A 23,354-nucleotide genomic window follows, 5' to 3' on the forward strand; every position below is an offset into this window, starting at 1 on the left:
ATATTGATATCTGTCTGTATTCTTTGTCTATATTTTTCTAAACATGTCTGCCTGAGTTTATCACTCAGTGATGTATGTACTGTCTCTTTTTTGGAATGTGGAGCTTTTCTCCCTGGGCCGCTGCTGAAAATGGACATATATCCAGTCGGACTATCCCAGTCAACAAATGTAAAATAAAATAAATAAAATAAATTTATCGCCACTCTAGAAAATGCAAAAAAATTACTGGCAAAATGAGGGGAATCAACAGGGTGCCCTCAGACTGGCAAAATGAGGGGAATCAACAGGGTGCCCTCAGACTGGGCAAATAGAAGCTGATATTCTGGGTTAGGGAACATTAGGTGACGCTCTTCAGGGAAGGCTCTGGCCACCAAGGCCAGCATCTTTGAAAAGGCATGCCGTTAGCTCACCCACTTTATTACACTTACTACCCAAGATCACAATGCCAGTTTTAAGTCTATGATATTTAGTCACCATAGGGGCAGAGGCAGTAGTACATATAACGCAGTTTGGGAGCCTGGTAGTAACATTCAGTGTCCCCAACAAGAAGCAGGAAGCATCTACTGCTCATGGACATTGCCGCATGCAGACATTACAACAACAGACCTAATGGGTATTCCTAAAGGCAAGAGATGCCAGTCTTTATTTATTGGCAGCCAAATCCATAAGGTGTATAAAGTGTATTGAATTTCAGCTGGATAAGAAAGCTTTGAATATTGGCATTAAAATTCATGACCATTTTGGTCTCTGGTTCTTTCTTGTAATAAATGTAACTCTTAAGTGTTTACTGATGCTGCTGTGTCTATGGAAGTTAAGTGATTACTTTGACCTTTTTGCTGCTCATTATGTGCATTTTAATATCTGATAGTGACTTCTTTTGGCAAAAGGCTCCCCAGCCAACTCTGATGAGCTTCTATAACACAAGATACATTTTTTATTAGTGTTTGTTATGGTACTGCTTTGGTATATTATGACCTGGCATCATGTCCACACTAACTATACTAACAGCAAGTCTTAACCTTCCAGAAAACTGCCATACTTTATTCCACTACTTTTTTTTATTGGAATGGGCTATGGGGAAAACATTATTGATGAGTAGTTTACATGACAAAACTTTAACATGCTACAATGATAATGTAAAATGTCATTTAGATGATCATTTTGTGACAGGAGCAATGATGCTAGTAGATATGACAACTATAATACTTCTGTGGACTTTGGAGAGGTATGAAATTAGCATTCTGTTAATTCAAAGTAAAAAAAAAAAAAAAATCACATATCCTGCATGGACTGACTTAGGGCCCTATCACTGTGTTTGGTGCCCTATAAGCTTCAGGGGGTGGGCTGTGTCCAGCATACAGGTCATCCTCCATCCCATTTCTGCTAGATTTGCTGCACATCAACAAGTAAGGTGGCATCACAGGTGTTCAGTCTGGGGATCTGGGCCTGTTCTGCAGCATCAGCTGAGAGGTTTTAAGGGGACAAATGTGTCACTACTGTGGAGTAGACTCCCTGTCCACATGGAATGGGTTTCATCTATGTCTGTGTTTGGGGCACGGCTTGGATTTGTGGATGGGAGAGGAAGGATTTGCTCCAGAGCTGCCCCCTACACTGCTGATGGATGGAGGTGGCTTCTGTGTGTTTTGTCCCATGCACAGGGTCCCCTCGTATTGTTTGTGGTGTGATACCAGTTCTCATTGGGTGTAGTGTGGGATTGCGGACTGTGGGATAACCAGATGGATGGGTTGTTTCAAGAACAAAAGAGGAGGTTAGCTTGCCTTGAAGTGGCTCGCAGGGGCAGCTAGCCTAGCACTTAACTATGAACTATCATCTCTGTAGATGTAAAAAAAAAACACTTGGTTGTACCGTTTCAGGGAAATTAGCATAAAATCATTAAGCAGGAGTTTGTTTACTTACAGCATACAAAAAGAGACATAAAGAAAAACAAAGCAGCTTCATAAGCATCTCTTGAGAGGGCAACATATTTTAATGAAAACAAATGAAAAAACTACATAAAGGATAATACAAAAGAAGACAGAAGGGGAAAGAGAAAACTGAAGCCATGTATAAGTGAGAATGTAAAGATAAGCTTGTAATTTACAAAATATAGTCTAAGAAGCATTTAATATATGGAGGGAGCAAGCAGTAAGTTCTCGGCACTCATCAGCAATAACGATTTCAGTGGTAATACTTTTGTAAGAATAGAAGGTACTACATGTACATGAAGCACAGTGCAGTATGGCAGAACTGTAAAACTGATGTGGACCGTAAATACATTGTACTAGAATGAAAATAGGCATTTGATGCAAAGTAATCCTTAGTTGTAGTAAATGATTTCACTAATTAATGGAGAAATTTACATTTTATTGACCAAGCCTGTCCCACTAAGTACTTGGTGTATTTCAGGGGAGACTCAAGATGGTGTACTTCTCCACACTAGGGAAAATTTGGCCTGCACACTGAGAAAATTCACCCTACTATTTCAGGATCTTTTAAATCCATCTGAATTATGATCAACTCTAGCTCATATGGCTTGGTTTAATGTCTCATCCGAATGATGGCACATTCAGTACCCTCCCATACTGCACTGCAGCATACTAGAAAAATGTATCCATACTCCTGATGTGGGAATAGAAACCACAGTCACTTACATCTTCCAGCCGCAAAAGTAAGTGTGCTCCATTTTGAGAATGCTACTGCTGGTAGTCATTCAACAACAAAGTTTGTGTTCTTTAAATTTTAGCAACCAACCGTTACGGAGAAATGATCACCAGTGCAGTTTCAATTTGGACAAGCACAATTAAAGCGCTGTCTTTAACTACACCCTATACTCTGCCTTAATTTCAATGGAGTTCTAATACTGACTACTTACACAATTTGCTCTATATGCTGTTTTACTTTACAAAAAAGTAAATTAAATCCAACAACTCTACAATGCTCACATTTAAAAGGCAGTTCACTGAAAGGATCTCACAGGAGTAACTTGCAGGAGGAAGAAGAAATGCATTAACTGAAAATTATATCACAGGTTCATAGGTAAGTACTAGGTTATCTGCCCAAAGCCTAGCCAGAGTGTGTTGGCTTTCACCGCCCCCTTAGATTAGTTCCCTGTACCTCTGTACAGCAGAGCCTTTAGTTCCCTGTGCCTCTGTCCAGCAGAGCCAGTCGTACCAACCTGTATAGATTCAGGTAGATGATAGAGCCCACTGCCTTAGCCAAAAGCCCTGACAAGATTATGATAGGAAAGAATGTCTGACTACAAAAGTCAGAGACATTATTCTACCAAAGCCCTTGGGACACCAGACTTAAGGAGGACATCAAGATTATCCAGCACCTTCCAAGCTAGGAGGTCCTGGTACTAGGATAGGTGCGATGAGTAGTCAATGGCCCAAAGCTACAATGTGGCAGAGAATTATACTGTCTTACTACACCTACCCAAAGCTTTAGAATCCTTGGTATACAAGGATAACATGTTAACATAAGGAGGCTAATTACTGAAACTAAGCATGCTTAGCTTATTGATGGATCAGCAAACCAGCAAAACAAATGGAATACACTGGCATTTTAACAACCAGCAGAGAGAATGTGCTACAAGAATTAATTGCGTGGCTTAGGTGCCTGCGGATACAATGGAAATGTATCCAACTATTTGGGACATACTAACCTACACTGCAAAACTCTCCCAACCACCATCTTGCTTTCTATATCATAACACTTCATCCAACTTGTAAATAGCATCCTTGCCTTACACACAATAGTATAACTCAAAACACTCAACCTTTCACTGCTCTACTTTGCCCAGCACAACACAGTTCTTAGAATTTAGCTGTCTTTGGAAATGTATTATTTTTTTTTTTTAAATACCAGACCACATCAACTCGGTGGGCATTGCTGACACGATCTCTGAGCTAGGCATAAATACCCACATAACTTGATGGATTGTTGGCTGGCTCACAGACAGGACCCAAAAACTCAGGAAAGGTGAGACCACCTACACCAAGAGACCAGTCAACAGTGGAGTACCCCAGGGCTTCATACTGAGCCCACACCTGTTTGGTATCTACTTCTTGGAAGTCAAGGCTAATGCCGAAGGCCTCTGGCTCACCAAGCTCATAGACAACTGTAAACTGAGTACCCTGTCCTACACTGATCTCCTAAAGACTGTCCCTCTGTATGCAGTCTCCTACAGACTGCTGAGAGGGATCTTTGCCTGGCTTACAGGGCTTCCTGTAACCCAGCCCTGATGGATCTGTTGCACATGTGCAAAACAAGCAGCACCTGAAATATAAGATCCGGGAATCTGAACTTCACTTGCGACAAACAGAACGTGCTTGAGAGACAGATATATGTCCCAAGGGCTTGCTATGGAACAGGCTCCCCCCATCCATGCAAAACAGAGTTCATCCCTTACCCTATTCAAACACAACCTTAACAGCTGGATGGAAAATCAGAAATTTACCCTCAATCTTGCCCTATGTCCCTTATGGACAGAGGGTGCCAAATAAGAAAAGCATCACCCTAACAATTCTTCCTCCAGCAAATTCCTTAGTTATAACAATCATTAGTCTAGTAACAACGTATGAACCTATACTGCCTGGGTAACTCATTTCCTACTTATAGCTATTATATTCTTTAAACTGTACTCCCCACTGTATCTGTATATTGTACTCATACAGTACATGTAGTAAAGTGTACCTTTTGTAACATTTTGAGCTTTTCTCCCACGGACTCTGCTAAGAAGGGACATTATTTTCTCAGTCAGAGTACTCATGCAAATAAATGGAAAACAAATACATAATAAAATACTCATGTATTTGTTCTTTCCATCTTAAAAAAAAAAAAAAAAACAGAAAGTCAGAGGTAAGATCAATGGCTTACAAAGAAACCAGAAAATTAATCTGGACTCCAAAGCAGTCCCAAGAACAGAGTGAAGGGTGTTACTACTCCAGGTGCAAGCTATTAGGGGGGGGAATAATCAGCACTAGAGAAAAGATGCTTATTAGTCCCTGGAAGCAGTCTTTGTAACCATTTAAGCATTTATGATCACAGTTTAAACTTCTTGCAGTCAGTGGTTTAACCACTGTTACGGGGCATGACTGGCATGGGTGTCAAGCCACCTTTTCTGTACTTTAAGCAGTACTGGAAATCATTTAAGCAGCCAATATTAAACAGTCAGTCAGTCAGTCAGTCAAGAAGTCTGACAAACAGCTTTTCGCTACCATGCATTATTTTTTTACCTCTCCCCAACTAGACATTTAGGACTTTTTTTTTTGCCTTTAATGCTGGTTGATGGAGGGTATCCATTAATGGGAACTGACCTGAGTGCCACCTGACCTAGCTACAGCTCTGCTGCAATGTAAAATGTCCTAACAATTGGGAAGCAATGGAACAAGAGATGCACTGAAAAAATAATGCAACAGCGATTACTTCAACTAGTAATCAGTTTTATTACAGACCTCAACATAAGTTTGTTAAGTAGATAAACAAGATGTCGTACAATCAATGGCTGTTAGTACAGATGAAGGAACGTTTGTTTTTACTATGCCTATGGAAGCATTATTATATAGCCAAATGTAAAGATGTTATGTTGTAATGCATGACCATTCTAAGTAGTTAGAGGCATAGGCTAAACATGTACACCTCCAGGTAACATGGTTTCATTTGGTATGGCTACAGGTCTGCAGTGTATTTGTAAGCTGGGACTAAGTTCTTATTTTTCTTAAGTAAGGTGACCAAATCAGCAACATTGCTGCTGGTAAGGCAACTATGCGAAATAACAATTAAATGGTGGCGGCTAGCAATAGTACAGAGAAATATGTTCTTCCTTTAAAACCTCACAGTGAGTTATATATGTGTCCAGCCATAGTAAATATAGTGCAGAGACTAATCTGTCCAATGCACAGTGAGATGACAAATAGTTTATGTTATGCTAAAGAGAAATGCTTGACGTTGTCATACTTACCACTGAAACATATAGGTACCTCTTTAAAACAAATACTTTGAGGCATCTTACAGTCCTATAGTTGAGTATGATAATGCTAAATAAGATTTGTCAGAGACTGAATGTAATTTTACTTGAGTCTTAGCTGCTGATGAACTGAAATTACATGTAAAATACTTAATGCCAGCTTTAATAACTTTGACAATATATATTGACCAGTGACTAAACGTAAATATGACATTTATACCAAAGAGAAAATTGCAAACATGTTAGTAATGTAAGATGGCTTTCACATGTTGCCTACATCACTCCCCTTGTATACGAATGGAATGTTGCAGGCAGAAACACTTCATAATTAATGCAAGAAGGATGCCTAAGGATGGCCTTCATCAGATATGGCCTTCAAATCAAACTCCCTAAAAGTTAACTCCCTCACATTCTCAAGCTCCGTCTTTGGCACAACAGGAAACACAGTTGCCTTTGGTGTAAAAGACTGTGGTTCTATTCCCATACCAGGTAGATGGACTGTATGGGGGGGGTCCTGCACTCTTGAGTGTGTAATCCTTCTGGTGAGATATTACGCTGAGGTCCTATCAGCTTGAGAATGGGAAAGATCCCATACCACCTATAGAAGAGTATAGGGTCCTTTATTTATATACAAAAATAACTCTTATTTACAAAATATATACATATTTACAAAACTTTACGAAAATACTATATATACAATCATACTAAATTTTAATCCCTACATGCAATGGTGGTACGGCGGTAGCGTTGTTACCTCACAGCAAGAGGTTCTCCCGTTCGATTCTCGGCTTGGCCTGGGAGTGCCTTCTGTGTGGAGTCTGCATGTCCTCCCTGCGGTTGGGTAGCGTTCGAAAGACATGTGTGCGTAAATGGGCATGCCTTCGTTGAAGGTTGGGCGTCGAGCTGGCACCTTTGGCATTTCATGAAAATCTACTGTCAATCATTAGTGGACCGGAGTTCCCTGTGGCGACCCCTTACTGGGAAAAGCCGAAAGGCAAACTAAATTTTAATCCCTGTTAGACCCCTAGTCATTCTTCCCCAACTACCATCTGATTTTATTTAGTAACATTGCTAAAATTAATTTACCATTAAACATAATTTCATTTATTCTTTCATTTTATAAAACATAAAATAACTTTTTATTTTTTTTTATTCTTTTAACATATTCTTTACTTACATTCTCGTAATATCCATACTTAATCATATCTATATTTATTTTATTGACTTCTTTTTATATCTTCAAAAGCTTCTTTACATAGTTTTCCCCATAACTTTTTTTTACACTTTTACATTTCAAAAACACGTTCCATAGTGGTTTCTTCTTGACAATGGAAACAAATTGTATCACTTTTCTTCTTATATTGCACATTTCCTTTACTGGAAATGAATCACCACTTTCCACAAAAAATCTTGACATTCTACTATCTGATTATACCATTTGCTTCTTATTTTTATAGCTTTATTGTTTTCATCTGTTAGATTTTCCCATGGTTTTACATAGCAATGTTTTATCATTTCATTCTTACAGCATACTTTTCCTTTTCTATCTCATCAATTTTTATTTTCCATAAAAATATTTTTATTGGTAATATTTTATTTTCTCATTTATACACTCTTTCTTACAATACCCAAATTTTCTCATATTTATACAAATTTTTCTCTCTCTCATTTTTTTTATTTATCTACTTTAACACTTACCACAAATGTAACGTAGCAGCATATACGCTGAGTTACCTAAAGCTAAACCACCTCCTTCTACATTTAAACCCAGTAAAAAGATTAGTTTTGTATATAATCTAGAACCCCATATAAATGAAAAAATGTATCTGCAATAACTCCTTTTCAAATAGTGTTGGCAACATAAATACACTTGCTGAGTATGCTATTTTCCCATTGGAACTGAATTTATCAAATATGCCTTTTCTGACAATTTATATGTTACACAGGAAAAAACAGGTTTGCTTTATTTCTTCTATTGTATTTATTCCGAATACCCAACATAGAAATGTCATTCATTGTAACATATATACCCTCAAACCTACTATATCACCTAAACCTTTACTTTTCTCTTTATTTAAAGCTATCCCTATCATCTCTACACACTCATTTGTACAAACTGTTTCTTATTTTATACAATTTTTTGCAATTATATATAAATATATTATATACCCTGCGCCTCCTTCATTTTGTAATTTATTTCACATACTATCGCATTCATAACTAATGCAATGAGTATGCAACTCACTGTACATCCCTCTTCTACACCACTCTTCATATGTACCTCTTGCATTAACCAGACTCTTACTAGTATTTTAACTTTATTTCTCACTTATATTATACACTTTCATTATTTCCCACAAGATTTAATTTCCAATTGTGTCAAATGCCTTATTTAAGGTCTCCTATCAAGATTTTTGCTGCTTTTTTTGTTCATATCATCATCCACAGTTTCTCTTTCATTAATAATTCTTGACAACCTTTCCCCTTTATACCATACATCTTCCATAATATTTTCCATTTTAGTTTGAAAACACTTTTGTATTATTTTCATAAAGATCTTATAATCATTATTATTCAATACTATCAGTCTCTAGTTTTTTAATTGTCTATCTTCCTTGCTATGAATGCAAGTATTCCAGTGCATCATTCTTTATACATAAAACCTTCATTTAACCAGTCATTTAAAATCTTTAAAAATAATTTTTTTTAAAATTGCTTACACACATTTCATACCCTATTCCATCTGGTCCTACAGCCAGATCTATATTTACTTGTCCTAATAGTTTATCTAGCTCATTTAAAAGAAATCTCCCTTTCCAACTCTTTTTTTCTTTTTTTTTTAATTTCCATGTTTTTTTCCACTACCTTTTTTTCCCCTGTACATATTCTACTATGTTATTCATAATCTTTTCTCGAGTTTTTTCTTTCTTTAAATTTCTGTCTTTTACCCTTTTACCAAATAGAATTCTTTTTTTTTCTTTTACTACCTCCCAATTTTTGTCTTCATCACTTATTTCCAAACCTTCTTCTATGTGCTCTATTATTTTTCTATTTATACTACATCTAAAATTTCTTCTCAGTTCATTTTCTTTTTTCCCGTAATCTTATTTTCATTTTTGCAATCCACCCATAAATATCCAATTTTATTACATTTAAAATATTTCAATTCACATTCTTTGCATCATGTCTCATTTCCCCACAAATGTAAGATTTTCCTTTGTCTCCGTTATTTACCAAATGTTCTTCTTTTCCACAAATGCATGTTTTTGGTTGTCTACAATATTTGACAACACCTGTACTCCCCTCCACATTTATCATGGTTGATATCATTTTTTATCTTCTAATTTTGCACAATATTACATTCCAGCCACTAGTCCATAAGACCATTTTGTCATAAACTTTTGCAATGTCCTGCACTTCTTTACATAAAGATTTCAAATGCCCTTTCAAAGTCTTTCTTTTGACCTCTGTTCAAAACTGTACATGAATTTTCTTTTTTGTTTCCCTGTTAAATACTTTTAATACATAAAAATTGCATGATAACAGTCTTTCTTTTTTCATATTCTCCAAGAAAATGTTTCACTGAAAAAAAAGTCTAAAATATAATGTCACAAAATGTCTTCTTGTTAGTAAGAAGCTTTTACCTCATGTGCTTTTACACCTAAAGCATCTATTAAATTATCCCACACTTCATACCTGCCCAATGCTTTGTCATTACTTTGAGGCCTTACCACATATTTCTGTTTTTCATTTCCTCTGCCTTCTTTTCTGCTACTTCACTTTTGCCTGATTTTAATTTCTCTGCATATGTTTTATTTTCCAACTCACAAGAATTCTTCAAGTTTGTCTCTGCATCATCATGTATATTTTCCCCATAATGCCCCCCCCCCTCGGAAACATCTAATTTATTTTCTGCCTCACTCTGCACCACCACTTCTTTAAGTAAAGCATCCTGCAACCCTCCTGATTGGAGGGTTGTAATTATACATCCATCATTCGCTGATGCACCTCCATCAAACAGGTTTCTTTGAAACATTTCCTCAGAATCCTGCGCACATTCTCCAGTGTCAATATTTGCTTTCGCCTTCATTTCTTTCACCACACCAGCATCTCCTTCTCCCTCCATCTGAATCCATTTCTCTGGGCTGCCTTTGTGCCTGGAATGGAAACAGGAAGTGATGGGTCCCACTCACAACAATGACGAGTAGGGGTCCTTTATTAAAATTCACAATATATACATTCTATATACACATTTTACTGTATATTTACAATTATTTACAATTAACCTACATATTTTCAGTTTTTTTAAACTTTTAATCCCCACCTGCTTCTTTTTTTCCTCAACCAAAATCTTATTTTCTTCATAATTTCTGACAGCATCCATTTCCCACTAAAATTTGTCTCATTCATTCTTTCATTCCAAACAATCAACATTACAAAATACAATTTTTCACCTGATATATCTACATAATTTTTTTTCATATTTTCATAGTATCCTATATTCTGTCATGTCCATATTTATGCTTTTAATACTTTTCAGTTCTTTTATACATTAATATATATTTATTCCCATAACTGATTTACTCCTTTACATTTCAAAAAAGAAAAAAAAAAGCATGTTTAGTGGTCTCTAATTTTGCACAATATATACAGACTCTTATTTTTTATATGGCATGTTTGCCTTTACCTAAAGCCTATTTATAGAAAATCTCTATAAAAAATCTATACATTCCACATATTTTTCACATCTTTTCATTCTTGCTTTTATAGCTTTTATTTTTCTTTCTCACAAGTGCCTCCAAGGATAAATATAATAAAATGTTCCTATTATATTTTCATACCATTCATTCCTATTCTTTTCTTCCATAATAATATTTTCTCTTGATATATTTTCATTTCCATACAAGCAATTCCTTTACTTCTTTTTAAACATTTAAGCTGTTCTCAAATTGCTTTACATTTTTCTTCTATTATTTTTATTAATAAGTTTCCCTTTTCCTTTACTCCTGTTAATATTTTATATACATTCAGTGAACTTATATATACAATTGGATTTATTAAACCCAAACCTCCTTACATTTTCATAACATAAAGGATTCCTCTTTTAATAAGGTTTAATCTAGATCCCAATATAAATGTAAATATCAGACAATAGTTATTTTTTCACATTCCAGTGGTACAATAAATACAACTGCTAGATGTGCCATCTTAGCTAATATTACTGAATTAAGTTTAAATGTTCTCAAAAATATAAAAAAATATACAAATATTCCTTATCTTATGTATCATACATAGTGTCAATCTCTGTTGCTTGTTGCCAAATCTTATTCCCAAAACTTCTATTTCTTTATTAACTGAATATCTTGTATTTTTCCTGAGAATCCCAATCCTTTACTCTTTTCCTCATTAAAACTCAAACCTATTACTCCCAATTCTTTGTCAAGTGCTTTAATAGCTATTCTCATCCACTCTTCATTTTTCACAACTACTACTAAATCGTCCACATAAGAAAACATTACTGGAATCGGGATTCCCTCCGGTGTGCAATATTTAGCTTCCTCCAATGGTATCTGAACCAGGGTTCCAGAGACTGCTTTTCAGAGTTACGAGGTGCAAAGACCACAGTGAAAGTAAACTAAGAGAAACAAGCATGAAAAAAGAGCCAGAGACAAACCAAAGGTAATGAAAACTTGCAAGAATGATTTATTTTATATAAAAAGGATAAAATGGAGCATTATAAGGGCACAAGTCACATTATTAAACAAGCAAGAGGCACAAAAGGTTTATTAAATAACAAAATGTTTAAACTTAAGATATTTGATAAAATGATTATCAGAAAAGCAAATAAGGAGTTCAGAATTACCTCGGAATTGTAAAACGAGCATGTTTAAATCAAAATGGGCATGTTTAGAGTAAAACAAGCACAAGAAAAGTATAATGGGCACAGAAAAAGATTAAACTAGCAAAACTAATATAATAAGGGCAAAAAAGGGCACATTAAGCACAAATAAAGCAAGGCGACTGCATGTTTTTTGGCAAAGTACTGTGTTTTGGCATAGCTACTATCTGTATGTAATTTCAGGGCATAACTAGAGTTATTCAAAGTATCTCAAACTGTGTAAAAGTGCTTACAGTGTGGCTTATTACTGTGCATTTATTCTGAAGAATGTGTGTGCAAAGTTCAACTATTCAGCAGAAGTACAGTCAAAATACAGACATTTCTAGGAGTTTCTTGCGCTGGGTGTGTCTATTCGCAAAGTGCCGCTATTACAGAGTATTGATTGTACCGCAAAGAGCTATTTAGCAAAGTACAGGCATTTTGGGAAAGTTTCAGTGTGCTGTGTACTGGTTATTTGCAAAGCACAGTTACTTTGAAATGTTTCTTACTCTGAGCTTCTACTGCCCAGTTCATTCGCACAGTGCAGTTATTTTGAAATGTTTTTTACACTGATAAGAGTGATTTCTTAAAGTACAGTGATTTCAAGAGTATTACAGTGTCTGAGAGACTTCTTTCACAAAGTTCAGTTATTCAGATTCTAGTTGTGCTATTAGGCATGGTTACAAATACTGTCATAAATTTCTGGCATATGTCTATGCTTGTGTGTTCGTGCAGAATATTTGAGCAAGAGTACGATATTTTTATACAAGCAGCTTATTCTGACGCAGATGTATGTACCAGGGCGTTCATTTTGCTAAACCTAGCTAGGTCAGAGGCCAATGAAAAAGAGCTTTCATTTGTGTATGCACCAGCAGTGTATGAGGGAGAAGGTGAAAGTGTCAAATTGTTGTACAGGCTGAATCAAGGGAAGACCGCGAGTGTTTAAAGCACAAGTTCAGGGAAATGTGTAACCCCCCGACAAATATTACATTAGAGAGGCATTTGTTTTACACAAGAGATCAAAAACCAGGGGAAACTTTTGCAGTTTATGTAATTTACCTGAGAAACAAAGCTAAAATGTGTCAGTTTGGTGACTTAAAGATGAGTTGATAAAAAACAGACATGTGTGTGGCAGTGAGAAAGGAAATACTCAGTGCAGTACAAGGTGAGTTAGCAAACCCCAAATCCAGCTTTATTGTTAACTGTCTCAACTGTGGTGCCAATCATGAGTCTAAAAGAGAAAAATGCTTAGCATTTGGTCAGCAATATCACAAGTACAAAAAATGGAGCCATTTTCAAAAATTTTGCAAATCAAGTAAACCTCACACAGTTATAAAAAGGGTCACTCGAAAAAGCAAGTTGATCATTTAGACAGCTTCAATTGTACTTTCTATGTAGATGGTGTATCAGTAATTGGTGAAAAGGTTGATGCAGTAAATTTGCTGGCAAAGAATGAAGTGTTTTGTACTGTCCAGATCAATGGTAAATCCACCAAGCTCAAAGTAGACACTGGCTCAAAGTGTAATGTTATGTCAGCAGACACATTTGCTAAGGTGAGAACTAATGAACAACTCAATGTGGCTAGTTGTGAGAAACTTGTTACTTATGTAGATGAAGAAATTCAAACTGAAGGCTCAGTAGTGCTTTCATGTTATTTGGCTAGGAACTGTTACAGCGTATTATTTTATGTAGTCTGAAGACCTGTGCATTCATTAATGGGTCTCAGAGACAGTTTGAGAATGAATCTGCTTTCTTTTACCAAATAAGTTCATCACATAAGCACATGCCCTAGTTCCAATTTTAATGAAGCTATTTTCTCAGAGTATGCTGATGTTTTCGATGACAAGTTGGGCAAACTTTCAGATGTGTATTCTACGAAGTTAGACCCGGAGGTCAGCCCTGAGGTCAGGGCAGCAAGAAAAGTTCTGATAGCTGTGCAGAATAAAGTTAAAGCTCAGCTGGATAAAATGGTGCAGCAAGGTGTAATTTGTCCAGTTACAGAACCAACTGAATGGGTGTCATCCATGGTAGCAGCCCACTAAAAAGCCTCAGAAGAAATCAGAATATGTATGGACCCAAGAGATTTGAACAAAGAGACCACATCATCCAATGCATACAGTTGAGGAAGTCACAGCCCTAATACCAAATGCCACTGTTTTTCCTGTCTTGGATGCAAAAAGTTCATTTTGGCAAGTCATGCTGGATCGCAAATTCTCATTACTGACTACTTTCAGTACCCCATTTGGCAGATACAGATTCCGCAGGAAGCCATTTGGAATAAATTCTGCAAGTGAACTCTTTTAGTTTGCAATAGAACAAATTTTTTCAGGTTATCCTTGTGCCATAATAGTAGATGGCTTATTGGTTGGAGGCAATGGTAAAACAGAGCAGACAGAAAACTTAAGAACGTTCTAGACAGAACATGTGAAGTGAAATAAAGTTCAATTTTCTGAAGTGAAAATTCAGACTACCAGAAGTGACATAAGTAGGTCATTTATTTACTTGCACTGGCTTGCGACCAGACCCATCCAAGCAAGCAGCCATTCTTGAGATGCCAGCTCAAGATAATGTTCAGGCACTACAATGTTTTCTTGGTACGGTCAACTATTTAGGCAAGTTTATACCAGACTTTAGTGAGCTGACAGCACCTTTGGGAGAGCTGACATGCAAAAACATTACATGGTCTTGGTTGGAACAGCACCAGAAAGCATTTTGAAGACCTTAAGTAGAAAACTGCCACCCCCACCTACATTAAGATCATATGATATCAATTAACTAGTAACTCTTTCCTGTGATGCTTCAAAATTTGGTCTTCTGCAGTTATTCTTCCAGAAGGCAGACCAGTAGCCTATGCATCTAGAACTCTTACCCAAACTGAAATGCAATATGCTCAAATTGAGAAAGAAGTTTTGGCAATAGTATTTGCATGTTCAAAGTTTCAGGATTATATCTATGGTCAAGCTATTCAGATTGAAACTATCACCAACCTCTAGTTACTATTCTAAAGAAGCCTATGCATTCAGCTCCAACAAGATTACAAAGCATGATGCTTAAATTGCAAAAGTATAACTTTAAAATGGTCTATATGAATGGTAAATGTCTTTATCTGACTGATACCTTATCCAGATCGCCCAGAAATACAACGGAACAGCTTCATGCAGAGAATTTTGACTCTGAGGTCATGGAAGTGTGTAATTTTTTTAACATGAGACTTGATGAGCTAAGAGATCATACAGAGACTGATCCAATTTTGCAAAAACTCAACCACTACATTAATGTTAGATGGCCGTCAAAGCAATATAGTGTACCACCTGAAGTGTAAACTTATTTTCCTTATAGAGATGAGATGTTGATGGAAAATGGAATTATTTTCAAAGGTCCTAACTTTGTTGTTCCTGCTTCCTTACAACATGAATATATCCAGATTTTGCATCGTGGCCACCCAGGTTCCGAATCTACCAAAAGAAGGGTATGAGAACTACTATTTTGGCCTTCTCTAGTAAATACATTGGTAAAGTACTTTCTTCTTGTTCAGTATACAATAGTACTAAACAGTATTTGCCAAAAGAATCATTTCATTTAAGACAAGTTCCTGAATACCTTGGTCAGCAGTAGCCACTGATATATTTGAGTGGAACAATCATCACTGCTTAGTGTTGGTAGACTCTTATTTGAAATGGTTTGAAATTGATTTACTAGCTAGTCTAACATCCACTGCTGTTATCACCAAAATGAAAGGTCATTTCTCAGTCCATGGTAGTCCACACAAAGTTTATTTCTGACAATGGTACCCAATTTACCAGTCAGCTGTTTCAGAAATTTGCAAAAGAATGGGACTTTGTACATGTTTCTCATAGTCCAGAAAATCCACAATCAAACAGACTAGCTGAACGTATAGTACAGAGTGCAAAACAATTACTTGAGAGGTCAAAGTGTGATAATACTGTTGTCTTTTTGAATTTACTTAATCTCAGAAACATGCCCTGTGACAATATACCTGGCTTGCCTGCTCAGAGACTTCTATTCAGGCAAACCAGAACAACACTGCCTATCAGTTTCAGTTTATTGAGGCCTAAAGCTAAGAACAACAAGACAATTAGAGCCTAATTATTCAGAAAGTGTACTTTCCAGAAGTCATCTATGATAAATCGAGTAGATGTCTTCATCCACTGAAAAAAGGAGGGACGGTGAGGATACAAACGGCAAAATGTTTCAATCGGGTCAAGTAACAGGTGTAGGTACAGAGCTGAGATCCTACTTCATAGAATCTGAGAGTATGGAGTACAGGAAAAATTGCAGATATCTTTTTCCTGTGCCAGATTCGATATCACAGCACTGTTCCTGTGATACAAACTCAATCTCAGAGCAATCCAGACAATGTTCCTGTTGCACAACGTGTCTTAACTTCTACTTCCATTCCTGATGATGTTTCTGGTGCCCCTAAAGTTGAACATTCAGTAGAGACAGTCTCAGTTGCTAGACCTAATTCTAATTTCTATGTCATAAGATTTGGTCGTATTTCCAGATGTAGTGTGAAATACACAGCAACCTGGACATAACTGTCTATATGTACTTAGTTCTGTATAATTGCATGACAAAGAATTATTTGTATTGATTGCATATCAATTAATGTCATCAACATTGCATGACTGATTTCTCAAAAAGGGAGGGTGTAGAATAGTGTGTGTGTATGTTTTGTACCTTTAAGAAGCATTTCAAGGTCAGTACGTGCATATAAATAGCAAGCACGTGTTAGCTTCAATGCCATTATGAGAGTGCAATCAGACAGTGAGCATGTATGAGTGTAATAGCTGATTTGTTTATAAGTTTATCTAAGTTAAAGTCATTAAGCCTCAATCCTGATGTGTTATCCTGATAAAGCTGCCTGAACAGAACCCACAAAGACTCGTCTATATTATCTTGACTGGAAGAGTGACAGCCAGTACTCAGGCTGTGGTTCAATGGAGTGCCTAATGGAATAGCTAGCTCTTGTTGTACAACATTAAGAACACAGCTCGGAATGCCATCTGGAGACTATGTTCTTAGCTTTGGAGAGAACATTGATGACTTGCTATTGGGAGATGCAGGGAAGAGGAGAAGATAAAGACATGGTGTGCAGTGTATGGTTGAGGTGGATTGAGGGGTGAAATTTTCACCAAACCTATCAGGTTTGCAATTTTTGCAGAGTGTGTGTGTGTGTGTGTGTGTGTGTGTGTGTGTGTGTGTGTGTGAGAGAGAGAGTGTGTGTGTGTGTGTGTGTGTGTGTGTGTGTGTGTGTGTGTGTGTGTGTGTGTGATGCCATCCACAGTTAGTTGCACACATATCTGAGTACTACCTTTTAGGTTGTGGATGTAGCTGAAGAATGCCTTGTGGCTACTGTTGGCTATGGTTGCTAAATTTTTCTGATAGTGGCTCTGAAGATTTTACAAGTTGTCTTATTTGCTTGTTTAGGCTGAGGAGGGTGCACTTCCAGTTCTGGGATCTCGCTTTTGTATGTTTAGACAGCAGCTTCTTTCACTTATTGTACAATTTATTAATGCTAGATGTCCACCAGGATGGTTTGTTTTTCCTTGAGGATCTTGTTTAATCCCATCTGGCACTGCTGTGTCTATACATTTGTGTAGATGTTTATACAATGCATCACTGTATAACATAGTATAGCCATCAATGCCACCTGTGGAAACTGGAGCTTGTAAGTCAATTATACCTTCCCTTATGAGGGTACAGTTAGCTTTGGTGAAGACTTTTAGCCTGACTTCACCTTTGGGGAGTTTTGGTGCTACTGTTATTTCAAAAATGACCAATTTATGGTCAGATTTAACCAGTGCAGGCCTTACACTTGAGGCATTGCATCTGTCACTCATATTGGTGAGGACCAAGTCTAGAATATTTGAGCCTCTTGTGGAGTGGTGCACTACTTGTTCCAGGGCATTTGAGTTAAAGTCCAGGAAGTTCTGTGTGACTGAGTTTGGGCTCGTACAACTTTCCCAATAAATGGAAGGATAGTTAGAGCTATCTATAACTAGGGGGTTAGGTTGTACCTTAACTGCAGTCATGCAAGGCTGGGGTACTTTCTGCGGCCTTGAACCAGGGTTCTTTGACTGCACAGACATCAACATCTTCCAGGGAGAGGAGTGATTCCAGAGAGTGCAGTTTCTAATTAAAACTCCTAGCATTTGGCAGCATGACCCTTAGTTTCTTTGTGTTTAATATTTTCACATTCAGAAATTTGTTGTTGTGACCTTAGCTAAAAAAGGCATGATGGGGAGGCAAGTGTCTTAGCCAGCAACTGAAACCCTAGAAGTGCCAGGTGAAGACCATCTTTGGCAAAGCAGTGTGGTCTATCCACCATGTCATCCTAGGCTGACAGGAACTATATCCCCTTAGAATGACACCAGAAACTAAGCCAATTATTGAAGTCAATAATTTTCTGTTTATACGGTGGTATCATCCTATGTGAGGGTTAAATGCTGCTCAATGCTAGGAATTACCTGCCTGGGACACATATTTAGAGAGCTCAGTCATGTCTCTTTTCATATAGTCCACAGAGGTACATCTCAAGTTGTTCACACCAGCATAAACTAAGACAGAGTCATAACGATACATCTTGTTGAGAGACTTGAGTGCATGTGTGACCTGGTGAACCCTTGCACCAGACAGGCAGCTAACCGTAACCTTCTCCATGTTCAACCTGGTGAGAGGGGTGTCTGTATGTCTCACTACAGAATCAACTATAACTAAAACATCTTTAATAGTTGTTCATTGCCTTAAGGCTTATTTGGTGAGACACATGTGCTAGTGTTTTTTTTTTAAGTGTGCTGGGTGCTTTGGGTGTTGTATTAGGTGTAGCATTTTGTTTTTCTGATGTTTCTGAAGAGTACCTATGCATATGAAGGTTTATGTGCTGGGTGCATATTACAAATAGCAGTCAAGGTGTGTGAGCTGACAACCTGTTGTGTTGATCTTCTGGGCATGAGTGATTCCAGATTCTTAGTGTAGAAGCATCTCTCGCATATTGTACTTGAGTGATTTAGGAGTAAGGGGTTGGCATTATACATGAGTCAGTTGCTTCAGTTGCTATACTGGCTCAAAAAACTAATGTCTACCAGGCTGGCAGGAGAAACAGAGAGAAACTGACAGTCCATAATGCAAGGTTGCATCTCACCAAATAAGGAGAAAAAGATGGGGGGGTATCAGGCACAGAGCTATTTTATGGTGAATAACCTACGGGGGTACAATAGGAGGTCTATAAAAGAGGGGATTCTATAAGGACTGATGCTGATAGGTAAGAGGTAAAATCTTTGCTGGGTGGTTCACTGAACAGCTGAGAACTGTTCAAGAACTGGTCTGCTAGACAGCAGTGCTTCTAAGGGAAAATACTTCTACTGGCAATTTTGCATCTATAACTGCCAAGAATTACACCCTCTGAGTGGTGGTGTGCTATGCACAAGCAACAGCAAAGCAGCTAAAAACAAAGAAACCAATGAAAAAGCTCAAACTGAGCCCTGCACCAGTAACAGTGAAACAGATAGTCTTACTGTATGCTCCTGCTACGAGAGTAAAGGGGGGCTTCTCCAAAACAAGATGTCCTAATTTTTAAAGCTCAATCTACAAACAGAACTGAATTCAGCCGGTCTGAATCCGCTCTATACTATGGCCAACAGAAGTCCAACAGAAATAAAAACAGGATAATTTTTTTAACATTAAAGAAGCAACAGTGTAAATTAAGTAAAAGCAGCAGTTAGTGTGAAATACAGTCAAAGTGTAACAAATACAGCAGTAAAATACAGTGTAAAGCAGCAGCAAACCGTACATTTTTTTAACTAGTGGTCTCCAGTTTTTTATATCTGTTCTTTCTTTCATCTTCTTCAGCTTACATTCTTTAATGGATTGTTCAAAGCTCCACAAAATGCATACTAGCATTCAGAAAACTGCCCCACTGTTTAAAAGACTAATAAAACGTATTGTATGGGAATGATTAATAATGACATTACATGTTATTATTGTTATAAGCAAATATCAAACATTGTAAATATATTAAAATGAAAATAACGGACATTTGTGCTGTTTTCTGATACTCGAGTGCACTTTTACTCATTCAAACTAAGTGTGTTAGATGCCAAACTTGAACAGATTCCCAGAGCCTTAACGCTTTATTTTTAACATTTTTCACTGTATTTCCACCTTAGCAATTACTGTTGTGGGTTTCAGCCTACTTAGATGTTCACTTGTAGATTTATACACATGTTCATTAATACTATATGTTTTTACAAACAAATCTGATGAGGTATTTGTTTGGTACAAAAGCAATCTTTGTTAAAAGTGTTTCAGTCTATAATGATTAATATTTATTCTGATAGGTGTCTAGTGGTAGATCTTTTTGCTAGTCATTTTTTAGTTAGTTTCTTAATAAAGTTTGGCTCAGTAGGTTAGCGTTAATAAGCTGTTTTTATATATTTTAATTTGCCTCTAGCTTTTTACTTTTAGTTCTAAGGTGGCACAGTCTCAGTTTACACTACCGTGACAAGGGTGAAGGGGGACTTGGTTAAAGGAATGAGTTTAATGCCTTTATTGCTCTTAACAGAACCACCCTTTGTAACCACTCCGTTGCTCCTAATAACCTGATTACATATAAATAATGAATGTTTTTGATGGTTTTCATTATACTCGGCTAGGATCGCTTCTTTGTGTGTTTCAATAAAAGATATTCCATTTTTTATTCAATTGTGGACTATCTACTATTTTCTACTTTATTATTTTCTAGTATGTATTTTACTATCAGTGAACTAGGTGCATAACATAATTCAAGGAGTGAACTTCATAAACCACACTACAAAGTTTCTTCTTGGTTTGTTTTTGACCCAGCGGAGGTTGCATACTGGGTTGTCTGAGGCTTCGAGGGATACCACTGATTTTTCTTTTTAAAAATGAATAATCTACCATCTTATTACCTTACAAATTCCTGTACTTCAAGCCAGCACTAGCTTATTCTAGGATGCCTGACTTCAATAAGAGTAAATGCACTGCTTGCCATCAGACACAAGAAAGTTCTATAACTTCTTAGATTGTTCTGATGGTCTTAAAGGCATGTTAGCCATCCTTCTAGCAGCCAGTGTCACTGATGCATACTGACCGCTCTACACTTAATATTCCACCCTCCCACCTAAAACTGCCAGTTTTGACTGTTCACCCCCCAACATCACTGTGCTATGTGAGTTCATGCTGTTGTGCATTCCTTAGTGCTCCCTACTGGCATACAAGTCACAATTTTTCTGATGCACAAAGTACACTTAACAGACTCCCTTTGGCAAAAACATTGACACGGTTCTTCCAGCCTTTTCAACTTACCATATGATCCACGCTAGTGAATGGTGTGCTATCAGTAATAGTTTCAAAAGGAGATCTGGCTCCACTGGCATCTGTAGGAGCAGCAACTTCCCAGCTGAACTGAATTGTTGATCGATTAATTCCAGCTTCTTCACAATGCTCCTTCATTACAGAATACTTAGGAAAATGAGGGTCACATGCTGTCACGCAAACTAGTGGATAACCGGGTGATGGAAGCTTTGTATGACCATCTTTGGTTACTTCCTCTATATGGTCATAATCTGTTAAGGAAGCCACCTAGGAAAATCAGAAGATATTATTTCATATACAGTAAACATGCTTAATAAATGGATAGCCATCAGAGTTCATAACTGCTACTGACTCTGCTTTTTTATCTCTCTTCTTCAGCTATTATTAACTTGCCTTTAGCTCAGCTGCTGACCTGTGGTACCAAGGAATATCTAGGTATAGCACACCACTGCGAAAAAAATAATCTACAGGGATACTTTATTTCAGTCAATCTTCAAGAGGGAAGTAAGCATAAATAAAAAAAATATATAGGTTTAATAGAACTAACTTTGGACAACCAACTTCCTTAAAAGCAGAGCATGTTTATATGTTTATTCTTTGCAAACATCTTACAGCTCAACAACTGTGAAGTTATAGTTTATTACTACAGACAGGACAGCAACTTGCTCTCTCAAGTTAAAATGAGTTGCAATAACATTCATGCAGCAGTGTAATAGACATGTTGAAATGTGGCTTAATTTCATTCTGTTAATGACATGGTATAATCTGAGAATACTACCTTCATAACATGTTCTGAAATGTTTACCAAGTGAAGTATTCAAAAAATGCTGGGTCAGGGTCAGAATTAATGAGCACTGGTTAATTTACTTGACAAAAATGTAAAACATGGTATAGTGTTTTTTAAAGCAGACAAACTATCATCAAAAATAATCCACACATTTCAATTTTCATAATATTCATTTACTTCTGTTTAGAAGACACACATCTACTCAAAAATTTAACATTAGGTGCCCCTTTGTAAAGTGTGGAACACCTGGGTGCTACCTCTGACTACTGTTCATAAAAATTTAGCACCCATGCCCCCTTTCACCCATGTAAGCTATTCGTGAATCCTAGGCTAATCGGTACACTCACCTCCAGAATCCAGTTCTTGAACCCATACTGACAACAACATGTAAGTGATTAACTAAAATATACGCTTATCTTTAACAGGGCCATCTGTATTGGATGGAACATTAGGTATGCCTTTCTTATGTTCTTTCTCTCACAGCTCCCTCCATAGATCAGACGAGCTACTCCTAATGGACACACAACCCTTCTAAAGACCAGCTAGAGTTCCTCACTCATGATTGTCTGCAGTTCCATCTTACAAAGAGACAGAGGACAATCAGGCAAAACTAACTTACTCCATGAAAAAAACTTCAGTGTCATCAAATCAGGGGCTACAATGAAGGAAGGATAAGTTTGTAATTTATGACATTCAGGAAAGCTTGGAAACAGTATTCCCTCATGCAACTGGTGACCAGCCAGTGCCAGGTCTCAGTCCTGCTCATCACAAGGTCAGGATGTCTTGGCGAATGCATCCCGAGCATAGAACTAAGATCAATGTCATATAGGTACTTGGGATAGGGCAAGATGACCACTAAGCTGACAGAATGGGGTAATACTGAGTACTGCAGTACCCTACTATAGAACAGCTTCTGGTTAGCAGAGAACATCTGCTTGGGCCTGCTTTAAGGCTTCCTAGCAGTACACGTCACCTCAGAAATTCCATCAGGGAGATCATATGGACTCAGTACATCTTAGCCAGGCCATAGTTGAGACCCCCCCCCCAATCTACGAATGACAGAGTCTCCAGTATTACCAATTATCTGAAATCATTTCTCTTCTTTGTCACTACATGACCAAGATTAGTTTTGTTCCTGCCTCCCTAAATCTTATGAGACGTATGATGGAGGCTGGACGGAATGGGGGTATAATGTATTAAATATCTCCCTTGTCACAAGAAGCAAAATGCATCCACATAAAATCTCCCCTCCCTTACTGCCAAGAAGAGGTGGAGTAGGATAATTATATTCTCCTGAGTCACAAATGGATCATTCTCAAGAATGCAGTAAACCACCAAAAAAGTCCAGAACACTTGATATAACA

General features: G+C 37.2%; 1 protein-coding gene across 1 annotated transcript in view; it reads right to left on the reverse strand.

Moving 5' to 3' along the window:
- Positions 1-23,354, reverse strand: part of LOC122792799 (extracellular matrix organizing protein FRAS1-like) — a 4,352,848-nt gene that overhangs the window by 518,138 nt on the left and 3,811,356 nt on the right. The window contains exon 61 of the mRNA XM_044060368.1: positions 21,195-21,470. Within this exon, the coding sequence (XP_043916303.1) occupies positions 21,195-21,470 (276 nt within the window). The remainder of the gene's footprint in view (positions 1-21,194; positions 21,471-23,354) is intronic.

The sequence above is a fragment of the Protopterus annectens genome, chromosome 2.part0 (genome assembly GCF_019279795.1).
Source record: "Protopterus annectens isolate FY-2018-M chromosome 2.part0, PAN1.0, whole genome shotgun sequence".
NCBI classification, from domain to species: Eukaryota; Metazoa; Chordata; order Ceratodontiformes; family Protopteridae; genus Protopterus; species Protopterus annectens.